This window comes from Dermacentor silvarum, chromosome 1 (genome assembly GCF_013339745.2).
Source record: "Dermacentor silvarum isolate Dsil-2018 chromosome 1, BIME_Dsil_1.4, whole genome shotgun sequence".
NCBI lineage: Eukaryota > Metazoa > Arthropoda > Arachnida > Ixodida > Ixodidae > Dermacentor > Dermacentor silvarum.
This window is the reverse complement of record NC_051154.1, coordinates 109,614,167-109,627,905: the sequence shown is the minus strand read 5'-3', so window position 1 is coordinate 109,627,905 and position 13,739 is coordinate 109,614,167. Positions and strand designations below refer to the sequence as shown.

The window sequence follows — 13,739 nt, the reverse complement described above, 5'->3', positions numbered from 1 at the left end:
CCCCTCCCTTCATTCAAACCTGATCCTGCCGCTTGCTGCAGCTGGCCTAGCCCGCCAAGCCGGCACTCTCTCCTTTTGGAGTTGATGTTGCCAAAGCGCTGGTAGATGCTGTGACACATCACACTCGATGAGCGCAGACGCGCTGTCAAACGCTGGCGGCGTGTGGAAGTGCCGCTGGAGAAGCGAGCGAAGTGACCTTCGGGCTGTTGTCTATCGCTTCAACGCAAACTGAGCACCGAGAACACACAGCACGCACAAAGCTACGAGCCGCCGACGCACCTACACTGCTAGACTCTGCCCCAATGCAGATCGCTTTCAAGATACGGCCCGCGTGACCACGCGCCGATGGGCAGTACGCAGTTGATGCCAGAGTACAGTACAACGCCGCCCCGCTATCCTTCCCCCCTCGCCGGTGCCTCAAGCGCAACAGAAGGCGCGCTTCCTCCCTGCTTTTCTTGCGCGCGCGAGATTTAGACGTAGTCGTTGGCTCCCCTTGCACGATTTCACTCGCACATACAGCATACGGCGCGCGGCGACTGCGTTATCGCCCTTGGACTTTATACGGAATATCTATGAGCCAAAACCAATTTTAGGGCCACAGCGCGTCATAGACATCATCTTTATATAGCAAATAGGGATCTCAAGGACCATTCTTTTGCTGGCGGAAACCGAAAATAAGTCATAGTTGTCGCCCCCGGCACTTTAGGCGGCCAGTGCCATCGTCAAGCCACCAAGCCAAGCGACATGAAAAGTCAAAATGGCCGCTCGGGCCGGCGCAGGGTGGCAGTTCGCACTGTATGATGCCGGAACGGTCCCACAGTTGCGACGCAACTGCGGGGTTATCAATGCATTGGGTTCTATGGGAGCTGTGCCAGGACCGGCCGAAAACGATGTAACAGCCGGGAAAATGCAGCCCCCGGGAACGTAACAGCGGGGTTCTACTGTAACACTATACGACGCTACGACGCCATCGTGACGCTCGCTCTTCGTTTCCGATGCCTCGCGCTTGTGCGAAACGAAACGCGTCCACGCATCCGGTACCTGGTTTGACATTCCAAGGATGAGTGCTTCGACGAAAACGGAAAACGGTTGCGTGTTACAATTGAGGGCGAGTTAGAATCGAGTAAATACGGTAAGCGTTTCTTTTCCCAATTTTCGTGCCGAGCCTGCATTTAACGAAATCCTCTTTATAACGAAGTTTTTCGGGAATTTGTCAATTTTGTTATATCCAGGTTTAACTGTAGTCAATAATGCAGATTGGAAACATTGTAGTAAGCGGCTTATTTTACCATAGAACACACAAAAGTTGCAGCTGCTCATTGTTACATCCAATTACAGTGAAATCTCGATGATACGAATTTCGGCTAATACGAATAATTTTCGTAATCCCGTGAGATTTGTATCATCGAAACACTATTAAATCTACAGTCGAATCTCGATAATTCAACTCGAAGGGGCCCGAAAATTTGTTCGAATTAAAATAAGTTCGAATTAAAAGAAGGTCGTATTTTTGAAGTATTCGTGCACCGTAGCACGATGCACGAACGGCGCGAGTCGTGAAATATCGCGGCGTGCAAGCGCATAGCAAGCGCGGGCCACGAAACTGCCCACACCAGCTAACGGTCGCTTCTCGATAACGGCAAAAAACGAAGCTTCAGGGAGCGGGCGGCGCCGGCACACGGGTGCGCGCGGAGACCGTCGAAGGTGAGGGAGGAGGGCGGCAGGGAAGCGGTTTGGTCGCGGCAACTCCGCCACTTCGGTGGCTCCCCTCGCCCTCCCTCTCGTAGCTCTCTCACCTTCGACTATCTCCGTGCGTGCCCGCCGCCGTGCCGGCGCCAGCTTATTTTAGCCCGCTCCCTGAAGTTTCGTTTTCGGCCGTTATCGGGAAGCGAGTGTTTGCCAGCGTGGGGGGGGGGGGGGGGGGGCAGTTTCGTTGGCTGGACTGCGCCTCCGCCGCTGCTTCCCTCTGCGCTGCAGCCGCAGCGTGCAAGGTCAACACGTGATTAGAAAATAGAGGAAGCTTAAAGGAGAAGGGTTCACTGCCATTTTATCCACGTGGCTGAGACGTCGGCACTAGTGTGTGCTAGAATACGGTTGTCTAGAACACTCTAGTCGGCACGTAAACGCTTGTTCCGGCGCGATGCAGCAACGGTGACCTTGCAAGTTGAGAGAGGGTGAAATTTCCGCCCCCGGTTCTTTTTTTTTTTTTTTCCCCTTCCTTCGCGTGCGGCATTGAGGGGTCTCTCCTGAGCTTTTGCTCTATGGCGGTGTCGGAGCAATGCCGATCGGAGGCGCCTCCGCGTAATTTGGCTCGCTGCTAAGAGCATTGTCGGTGCGCGGTATGTTCGAATTAACCGTCACAGATGCTTTCGAATTCGAATTACCGGGTGTTTTCGCCCATTGGAATACATGCAAGTTTGACGGGACCACAGCGTCGGTTCGAATTAAGCGTGTTCAAATTAATGAGATTCGACTGTAGCTAAATTAAAGAGTGAGAGGTGAACTCACTCAGGTACATGTACGTAAAAAGCATTTATTTCTTGAAGAAAAAGTCTCTGATGTCCTTCTGCTTCTTTTTCTTCGTCAGGTCACTTAGCAGACTTTTTTCAAATCCATAAAAACGCGTGCGCGTGTCGTCGCTGATTTCATCTGCGGCCATAGCACGCCTCAGAACGTTGAGCGCATGCAGCGTTTCAGCCGCCGGTGGTGGTCCTCCGCCGTCGCCCACGTCTATGTCGTCGCTATCATCGCTAGAATCAGCAGCCTCGCATGTGGCCTCTTCGACAATATCTTCTACCGTGCGCGCACCACAGGTGGCGAGATTGTCATCTGCCGCTCAAAAGTCATCAGCTGTGCACTCGACATTAAGCCGTTCCCCATCCTCAATGGTATCTTCCGGCTCTGGGGGCACCTCTTCTGGACTCCCGAAGAAGCCGCATTTGCCGAAGCAGTTTGCTACGGTAGTCGGAGTTACCCGATCCCATGCCATAGCTATAAAATGGATGGTATCCAAGAGGCTTATTTGCAGGTCGCCTTCGTCCTTTCTATCAATTTTAGCAAGTAGGCGGTGCACAAGAAGGCTTTTGAAATGGTGCTTTACATTCTTTATAATCCCAGCGTCAAGTGGTTGCAGGTGCATCGTCGTGTTCGCGGGTAAAAAGACAAGTTTGACGTTTTGAAGAGTTACTTGCCTCGGGTGGGCGGCGCACTGGTCAAGAAACAGAACAATCTTTCGATTCTTGCAAGCCATCCTCCTGTCAAGGAGCGACAGAAACTCTTCGAACAGCGCCGCCATCATCCACGCCTTTTTGTTTGCGCGATAGACACACGGCAAATGACTCGCGCGCTTGAAGCACTGGGGCTTTTGAAACTTGCAACTACCGTGAGCTTAAGTTTCTCCGATCCGTCGGCGTTACAGCATAAGAGAACCGTAATGCACTCTTTGCTTTTTTTGCCTCCTTTGCATGCTTCGCCTTTTAAACAGAGGCTCTTCTCGTGTTGCAGGTTAAAAAACAGACCTGCCTCATCAGCATTAAAAACATCACGAGGCTCATACTCCGCGATGAGTGACGGCAGCTTCGCTAGCCAGTCGCTGACAACTGCCTCGTCAGCTTTTTTCGCTTCGCCACAAACGTTTTTATAAACGAGACCATGCCTAGTCTTAAAACGCTGCAGCCACCCACCTGAGGCCTGGAATCCATCGATGTGCAGAGCAAGTGCAAACTCGTCGGCTTTCTCCCGCAAAACTTTACCGTCAATATTTACACCAGCTGCAGTTACTTCTTTAAACCAAGTCAGGAGAGTCTCGTCAAGCTTCACGTGCTGAGCAGTCTTCGCTTGCTTCGCGTTGACGTTGAACAAAAGCATGTTTTTCATGATAGAGTCTCGCTGTGCAACAATTGTGCTCAGTGTTGACGTTGCGAGCCCTAGCTCCTTAGCCAACTCTGTCCGCTTCCTCTTGGGATCCTTATCGACCTTTCGAAGAATGTCTAATTTCTCTTTAAAAGAGAGTGCCGCTGTGACTAGGCAAAATGGCGCAAACACAAAGAACACGGCCCGAAGCACAGCTGCCACTCCGTCTGATGGCACGCAGAAAAGGAGGAAAAGTACAAAAGCAACAAAAGCGCCACCGCTTCAAACTCTTAGCGCCCAACGCGACCTCCTCGCTGTCCGGCGCCGCGTCCGCACCAAAAGAGAAAGGGAGAAAGCGTGTGACTGTGCGCTGCTGTTCTCTTTCGCGGCCGTCGGTGCGGCGGCGTTTATTCGTATGAGCCGACGCAGGCCGAAAATTGATTCGCTACAACCGTTCTCTAGCACGTTGCAAAGTAATGGGGCTCGGCCGGGACCACATAAAAATTTGTATCATCCGGAAATTCGTATTAGCCGTGATCGGGGTATCATCGAGATTCCACTGTATTGTTAAAGCCAGTAATGCTATGAGTGGGTTCGACTCTACTTCGTAACATACTAAAATATCGAATATTGGCACAAGACTTGTGATACGTGGTCTGAGCTGTATGTAGTTGTATCTTATTATTGTCCACAAGTTTATTTTATTGCCTTTATTCTTGACTTGCAATTGTAGCTCCGGTACCCACACCTCCTGAGCTGGACAGTCTGGTGGTAACCAAGCTCAACTTTGAAGACAGCAACGAAACTGACACGTTGAGTCCATTGTCACCACTTCAGACATCACTTGAAGTAGATGTTCAGGTAATCCTTATTTTATCGCATCAGTATTTGCACGTTGCGCCGCCTGTAGGGGTGCCACTGAAAGTTGCCTCGCAGTGGATTTCTGAATTGGGGACAGAAAAAGCAGCATGGCTTTCCTGCCTTCCCATAAGTATGGCACACATAAGAGGCTCTGATTTTACAGTCATATGCGTGAAAGAAAATTATTTTTGCAGTGACAGTGTCCACGACGGAACGGCGCTCTCGAGAGTGGGCATGTATTGGAGTTGACTGAATATATTGAAATGCCCACACAGTCCGTGTTCATGCAACCTGCTTTCCAAGGACAATGAGCAACACGAGAACAAGGTGAGAGCAGGAGCCAACGTTTCGACAAGTGGACTTTTCTTCAAGGCGACATATGCTCTCCTCGGCACAGTATATATAGGTAGGGTTCTTCTAAAGGGCAGAGAAGGTAAGGCGGGTGGGTGAGGTAACAAGCGAGAGTGGGTGTAGAATTGAAAAGAAAGATAATGCGCTACTGATAGTCGGTGGAGGAATTTGAGGCAGCACCGTGTGTTACTTGGTTGACGTGTCATTGTAGGTTCCTCTTTTCGTAAAAGGGGCCTGGACGATGGGCAGGGGAGGGGGATGGGGTGGTATCTGCTCCACTGGAGGTCAGTGAACTGTCGTGTCTGACAGAGAGAATAAAAGTAGCGGCAGAAAAATGGTGCTCATGGGGGGGAAAAATGGGGGGGGAGGGGCAAATGTATAAATAAAAAAACGAAAGGAATGAGTGAAAGCAAAGGGAGGTTAGAATATTATTGACAATCGAATAACAAAAAAAAAAAACTAAGCAACTCAATGAAAAATCACTAAGTGCTGTTGCTCATGCTTTTAACTTTGGCATAGTGTATAGATTCTGAAGCTCCCTTTTATACGTTCATGCCTAATACTTGCAATGTCTTGAACTTATCAATGAGGTACGATTCTCTATATTTTCTTTCTCGCGCAAAACGGAAATTTGACTGTAGTATGTAGAGTTTAAGTTCTATGTAGAGTTTAAGTTGTAGTATGTAGAACGTTTCCAGGGAAGCTTTAGAATCTATTCTCTATGCTAAACTTCAAAGCATAAGCAACAGTGCTTAGTTATTTTTCATTGAGTTGATTTTTTTTTTTCGTTATTCGATTGTCAATAATATACCAACATCCCTTTGCTTTCACTCATTCCTTTCGCTCTTTCATTCTGCTCTTTATCAGGACGTAATCTGCGACGATCCACTTACGATTGCCTTGGCCCTATCTTGAAATCAATCTGCGACGGGGAAAGTCCGCCGTGCGCCGTGTTTTCGCCGCTTATAGGTCGCGTTGAAGCGAGAGGCATGATAGCACGAAAGTCAATTTGCTCGCCGTGCTTCGTCACTCGAGCGTTTTGACAGTTCGACAATTTGACAGTTTCCGCGGTCAATGAGCGAGATGTGTTCATGTTGGCTTGTGCACGCGTGACACCGTGCTTGTTCATTTATTTAGTAAGTGAATACGGAACCTAGAGCACGGTGACAGTGACGGCAGAAATGCGCCTGGAGTGTCCATTATCACAATAAAATACAGTTAAACTTGAATATAACGAAATTGACAAATTCCCGAAAAACTTCGTTATAAAGAGGATTTCGTTATATGCAGGTTCGGCACGAAAATTCGAAAAAGAAACGCTTGCCGTATTTACTCGATTCTAACGCGCCCTCGATTGTAACGCGCACCCGTTTTCCGTGACCAAAAGAGAGGGAAAAAAATCTTTTCCGGTACCGTGGACCTCATGCTTTCATACAGAAATATGACTATCACTCAAGATTTACTCCCAATACACTAAAGTTGCGATGAACAAAAAAGTCCTAGTTTCGCCCGAAAGGCGAAGCATTGATTGTGACAGCAAATTAGCAGACAGCTATACGAAGTAAGGATAGTAGTTTTATCGGCCGTATAAAGTTGTAAATATTCACTTACTAACTAAATACTAACTAAATGCTTACTAACCATTTGCTTAACATTTGCTGCTTAACTAAATTCGTACTGGTACTGGATGTGTGGACGCGTGTCGTTTCGCACAAGCACGAGGCGTCGGAAACGAAGAACGAGCGACATGATGGTGTCGTAGCATCATATAGTGTCACCTAGTGTCACGTTAGTGAAGTGAAGCGCAGAGACTTGCGCAGTAACCAAAGAGTGGCGCTGCTAGCGCGTAAAGAAAAAAAAAGTTTTTTTTTTTTTTTCGGCAACATCAATTGGAAAAGGAGAGTGCCGGCTTGGCGAGCTAGGCCAGCTACAGCAAGCGGTGGGATCAGGTCTGAATGAAGGGAGGGGGAAAGGTCATGCCCGCGGCGGCAAGATCGCCGGGTCGAGGGATGCAGGCCCGCCTCGCGCACGCTTGCACGCACGCACACATGCGCTCGCTCTCGCCTCGCAGTCGCTGTGAATTCGAGCACGCCAAGCGCGACGCCGCCGTTTCGCATTCCGTCGCGGCGGCGAAGGTGCTTCCGGTTGCTGCTCGCGCAAAAATGACAAAATTTGGGGTGAAATCTCTAGGTTGTTGGCGGGGAAAATTCGTTATTTCGAGGGGGTCTCCCGCTGCCACTTCGTTACGTAGAGGTCTCAAATACATGTGCTTCTATGGTGTAACGCGGGGAATAGAAAAACTTTGTTATATCCAGGAATTTGTTATATGGAGGTTCGTTATAAGCAGGTTTAACTGTAGCTGTTTTGGTTATAGTGCGGATATTCGAGACTCCGGCGACTTACGTTATAAGCGGTCTACACTGTATACTGTGCCGAGGAGAGCAGATGTTGCCTTGAAGACACGTCCACTTGTCGAAACTTTGGCTCCTGCTCTCACGTTGTTCTCGTGTTGCTCATCGTCTTGAATTTCCATCTCCCACATTCCCTGTGTTTTTCCTTGGATTTCTCAGGACAAGCATGACACGACACTGCCCGACTATAAAGTGGAATTGGCTGCAATACCTCATTTAATCTTTGTTGTAATTTGGTAATTGCCACGCACTGATTTGTTTGCATAATGTTACCATAATGAGCTTGCTGTACCCTTACGATGACAGTATGCCGCTGAAATAGCATACCTATACAGCAGTCGTGCATTTGTGTCTAACATAAGGTGGTGCATGGAACTGTTAAGCAAGCAAAAGAGTGACGCCTTTCAAGATGTCCATAGTGTAAGCTTGCTAGTGCATACAAATGCACATAGTCGATGTGGCATATTTTAGAACAATGCATTTCACTTGCCATTTATTTCACATCTTGTAATGGGCTCCGATGTCGCCGTGCCTCAGTTATCGCCTAGACACTGACATTTGGCATGGACACTTGACACGAAGAATATGAAAAGAAAGTTGGATTGTGACAAAATATAGCCACAGGGTCACGAAAGGCATAAACAAGCATGGAATCATCTGTAAACAGCTTTTTCAGCGCAAGAAACAACATTGACGACAAAGAAGCTCACATGGACAGCGCTGACTCTCAACTGAATGTTTATTGTACAAGGCATGAACGCTAAGAGAATTTGCATGTGCGACAACGAAAAAAAAGACAGAAAAAGAAAACATGAAAAGCAAGGCAATCTGTCAAATGCTTGTGCGTGTTTCTGAAGATTTCAATCTCTGTGTCGTTTAATGAGATAGAAGGCTGGCTGATACACTGTGCACTGTTCCATAGAATATAGTGCTCCAACCCTGAGTATCCACTGTAGCGAGCCCAAGGGATAATAGAAGACTTGCAAAGATGCTGTACTCATGGTTGTATGCATGGTCCCTTTCTTGCAAGCACACTAGGATTTGTTGTTGCTGAGTGACATGTTGTATTGTGAGCATTATTCAGTCGTTTCTCATTTGTTCATGAGAGCAAATTTCTGCTTTAAGTTGCAATCTCAGAGGCTTTGTAGAGAACAGTTTTCATTTTTACCATCTTTTCGTCATTGCTTTCTAAAGACCAAGATATTGACTGCCATCGCTTATACAAAAGGGCCGCTTCAAAGTTATAAGCAATCGCACACATGGGAGAGCATCATCATATCAATGATTTCCCAATTCATGCACTTCGTGACCATGACTTCATCATTTGATTGGGTCAGTATAATTGAATTCTACAGGCAAATTCAACAAGAAACATCGGCATATAGAGTAAACCCTCGTTATAACGAAGTGAATGGGACGGCGAACAATTTCGGTATAAGCAGTAATTCAGTAAAAGTAAGTACAATAAAAGCACATTAATTCACAACTTGATAATTAGAATTTTTGGTTAATTCAAAGTAGCCACCGCGGCCTGTTCAACAGTGTATTGAAAGCAATATGTAACGCACCCTGCTAATTCTTAAATCCATACCGTCGCAAATAATTTGAAGCCTTACGCCGCCGTGCATAGGTGGAGCACGAGTGCACAGGGGGATTTACAGGGGGGACTATTGCGATGCTGAATGCCACATGGGCCACGCACCTTTGCTCTTTCCCTCTGCGGCCCTTTTGCTTTCTCTCTCTCTAAAGGTTGTGCTGGAGCGGGTCGCGTGCATGCCCTTTCATTTGAGACCAGTTCTTCGTTTCTCTCTCTCGTGGCCTCTGAGATGGGTTGCAGCGGTGGATTTTTTTCTTATTTTTTTTTAACCCACTGCACGCTCCATCTCGAAGGCCACGCTCTCTCTTTCTCTGAGAGGTTCTGGGTTCTGCCGAATGGTGGCGCCAGTGCCATGCGCAGTTGTGGAACTGGAGACCAGTAAGCATGCGGCTACATATGCTGTCACAAGGCCTTTCACACATTTCGCGTGCACATTTTTCTTTGTTCTTTCATTCGAGTGCAGACAGGGTGGCGTGTCAGTGTTCACCGTTCTTGTTTCATCGATTGCTTACACTCATAAATACAAACAGTATGTTATGAGTGTAAAACCCACAAAACGTTATGGGGTCCAGTTTCAAATTTTGGGAAGCAAATAAAGCTCAAAACACTGTTTATTGTTCGTTTAACCGGGTCTTTCAGTATTAATTATAGCAGGGGTGCAACAGCTGCACCAATTGCACCGTTTTGGTACAATGTCGTATTTTCGCGCTGAGCTGCGCCAAAACCGCGATATACGTTTAAATTGCGGCACGCTGTGCCAAAACGCCCGACCAGCCGCGAAATTTCTCGGTTAAGCTAGTTTTATCGAAAAATAAAGGCTGCGTTGGCAACTTGCAGCTTGACACGCCATTACAGTACCAGTAGCGCATACGAGATCCAAACTGGAGTGCCCAAACGAGACGGTGTGTTTGGTAGTGGGCGCCGAAAAATATTTTCGCTGCTGGTTGCAGTGCGGCGTGTTGTATGTGCAGCAAAATCTCGCGGAGTGCGCATTGCTTGCAGTAATGAAAGCAGTTCGCCATTGTCGCGTTGACTCGACAAGATCCTCACCGTATGTGTGCATGTGGTCACAAGCGGAGCGGGTACGAATACTCCACGGGAAACTCACTTGTATGGTACAGCAAGCGACCCGGCACTGACGGCGTGAGCTTTGTAGGCGACGCAATGCACAAAACTAGCAAGGGTTCGGTTCCACGTGGCAACTGGCACCGTGGTAATGAAATGGTGCCGATTTTCGTTGTACACCGCCGAAACGCCAAATAATTGCCAAACAGTCACTGCATGTTTCGACTACCGCCGGATTGTCGCGACTTATCGTCGGAAAAAAAAAACGAAAGGGAACCACTCGCGAAGAAATGCATGTGTACTTTCCATGTGTTTGGCAGAAAAATTTGCATGCAGTGTGGTGCTGGGGCGCGATTGAGGTCGTTGTTCGGAGTGCGCTTTCAATTTCACTGGGCATGGCCTAGGTCAACCGTGCACGGCGAAACTGCACACTCGCTCCGAACAAGGATCTCCAATCGCGCCCCTGCCCTCACCTACGCTGCTAATGTGGATTACCGTATATACTTGCGTAATGAACTCTTTTTTTTTCTTTTTTTCTAGAAATCCAATGCAAAGTTAGGGGGTGCGTTTATTATGCGGGGTAAATTTTATGGCATTCTATGAGTAAGCATTCTTTGTGAAACTGCTCCAAATTTGGAGTTTAGTGCTCCAAAACAGTTTTTTTTTTTTTTTTTTTCGTAACCTGCTCCAAATTTGAATTTTCCTGCTCCAAAAATTGCTCCAGATCCTATTTTGGCTGTTGCGCCACAGCAACAAATGTTAATATCAATTTGTGTGACCAACTAAGCTAGACAGGAATAACCGAAACAGCACTGCCAAGGCGAGAGCATGAAGCATCCAGTGTTGGGTATCCTACCAGCAGTGTTGGTTTCAGTGACAGTCAGTGCTACAGAAGCAATACACATCAATCATGCAGTATCCAGATAAGCCAAGGACAATTTGAATTCTCAGTTGGTTCTTTGTTTCTGCGCATGCTACCAGTTTTGAGCAGTAAATGTGACTTAGGTTCTCGGTTGTGTGTCACGCCTCCATCATTCATGAAGCAGCATGGCTAGGGCATCACCAACTGCCAATCCTATTTCGAGCTGCAGCGAAAGTAATCTTTCTCATTGCATGCATAGTGGCACACAGCAGTGGGATAGAATTGCTGAGCAGAAGTGAAAGTAGCAGCTTTTCTGTTTAGCATGCAGTTTCGATTCTCTTCATTGTTAAGCAAGATTAGATGACATCTTTGCTGCATTGTCAAAAGATTACATTTTCCACATTGAATATCTGTAGCACATATGCATGTTTTCATGTACACTTGAACCTCGTTATAACGATGTTTAAGGGGAAGCTGAAATTCATTATATCCGTTGCTTCGTTATATTTGTTATTGCCATTTGGAATGGAAATATGGAAATGAGAAGACTGCTTTGCAGCCGCGGAACCGCTACATGGCCACACATGCGATGAAATTTGAATAAAACGAAAGAAACTTTGGCGGGTGCAACACGCGGCTTATCACCTGACGCAACAGTCTGGAGATCTCTGAGGCCACACCCAGCTGCGACTGCCTGTATGGCACGCCGCGCAGTAGAAGTGAATGCGCTAATAGAGAGGTTTAGCTTCTCTGGTAATTGGGTAAACGCAGGCGGACTGGGCGTTGGGGCAGAAGCGTAAACGAGAGTAGCCTGCATGGTGTAGCCACCTGGTGGCGCAGAGCTCGAACAGACAAAAACTGCTAATATTGCAGTAACGAAGTTTATTCTACTATTCTGCTGGTGTAAATTTTCGGCAGCAACACGATTACGCCACTGCCGAAAATTTACACCAGCAGCGAAGCAGAATACACTTGGTTACTGCAATATTAACTGTTTTTGTCTGATTGATCTCTGCGCCACCAGGTGGCAGCACCATACAGACTGCTCACGTTTACTAGATTACCGGACAAGCTAAACCTCTCTATAGAATCTTGACACCGCCGCGCGTCTCGCGTAGCCAGGCACGCACAAGAAAGGTCAGTGGAGAAGTGTGATAGTGAGCTGCTGCTTTTGAGCAGGTGCGCAGCTATGCGTGGCGGTGAGAAAGACCAGTGTTGCTCAACGATATATTCGACGCGTGAGTTTTGAACTGGTGCAACGAATGAGTGCCGCACCCCGCGGAAAGTGATCTACTCGGCGCGCAACGGTCTGGTATTTTTTTGTTTCGGAGACGATTCTAGTTCGTTATAGCCATTTGCAGGACAATTTCACTTCGTTAAAACGATGTTTTAAATACATGGATCTCTATGGGGATTTCAAGGGGAATTTCGTTTACTTCGTTATATCCATTATTTCGTTATATCCCGTTCCGTTATAACGAGGTTCAAGTGCATTGATATACAATTTTAGTCCTGCCATGCTCAAAGCTGGGATCCATAGTGCTTTCTTAAGCTTTGTTAAATGAACATCTTTCATGAAACATAAGGTAATTTGTTATGGAGCTTTAACAGATACGACATCTTTCTCACAGTCTGCACTTGGGGAGTTTGACTTTTTACAACAAGAGACGTCGCCAATGGCCGTGGAGCAAAAGGCACAGCCTGCCTCCAACACTGTAACCAGTGGCCATTCACCAAGTCCTGAGCCCATAGTTGAACTGGCTCCCGATGAAGAGGAGGAAGTAAATAAACTTGGCGAGCCACTGCAGGTGACAACTGCAACGACAGTAACTGTTGTTGAAAGGTGAGTTACTGGGCTTCCTCGATTTTCGGAGTTCTGACAGCCCACTGGCAGCCAGACGACAGCCAGCTAGTTCCGGTTCTGATAGGAAGTCATGTGGGCTGGGATCCCAAGACAACCTGAAGCTGCCCGAAGTTTGCAAAATCGAATGCCGGGACAGCGCTGGCCGCGGGATAAATGTAAACATGCTACGAGCATGGCAGTGACCGGTGTGAGCGGCGCGCGCTCGGCGTAAGCGGCCCATTTATGCGTTGCCAGCTTGAAAATATATAGTTGCATTCGGGAATACGATCACTTTTGCGAGATTTCGCGTGACTAGGCACAGGACGCGAACTGTGCAGCTCACTTAGCACAGCTCAACAAACGGCATGTAACGCGTACGATTCCAAGACCCGAAATCGCACCTAAGCGATCGCCTCAAGGATGCCTGCTCGTATAGCGATCACGTCGGCCACCGGCCACATTTGACATCGTTTGACAAGACACGAAAAAGCAGGATATCGGGTACGTCTTATACGCATAAAATTTCGTACATGCTTGAATTCCATTTCAGAAAGTTTGTTTCGGCTGATGGTGCTCCTCGGTAATACTGCTTCTGTGCTGAAGGAGCTGGGGCTGCGGCTGGCACGCGAAAATGCACACCGCCTGTAACCAGCAAAAAGCTTTACACGAAAAATAGTATTGGTCGATCATGAGAGCAATAATAAAGCTAATGTATGTGTGGTCATTACTCATCTCAACCAGTGCATTTCTTTAACATCAACGGCCTATATACGTATAGGTAGAATGCATTGGTTTTGAGCAGCCACCCAAGCATACGACGGAGAGACGGAGCGAACACGACGGGCTAGTTGCGATGCCTACACCTACTGCAGAAAAAAAGACATATCGCCGCATATA

General features: G+C 47.5%; 1 protein-coding gene across 4 annotated transcripts in view; it reads left to right on the top strand.

The window, feature by feature from the left end:
• LOC119434794 (serine/threonine-protein kinase N2-like) overlaps window positions 1-13,739 on the top strand; it is a 109,268-nt gene that overhangs the window by 57,029 nt on the left and 38,500 nt on the right. For all 4 annotated transcript variants that reach the window (XM_049672173.1, XM_049672158.1, XM_049672161.1 and 1 more), the window contains 2 exons: window positions 4,586-4,713; window positions 12,631-12,842. In XM_049672173.1, the coding sequence (XP_049528130.1) occupies window positions 4,586-4,713; window positions 12,631-12,842 (340 nt within the window). The remainder of the gene's footprint in view (window positions 1-4,585; window positions 4,714-12,630; window positions 12,843-13,739) is intronic.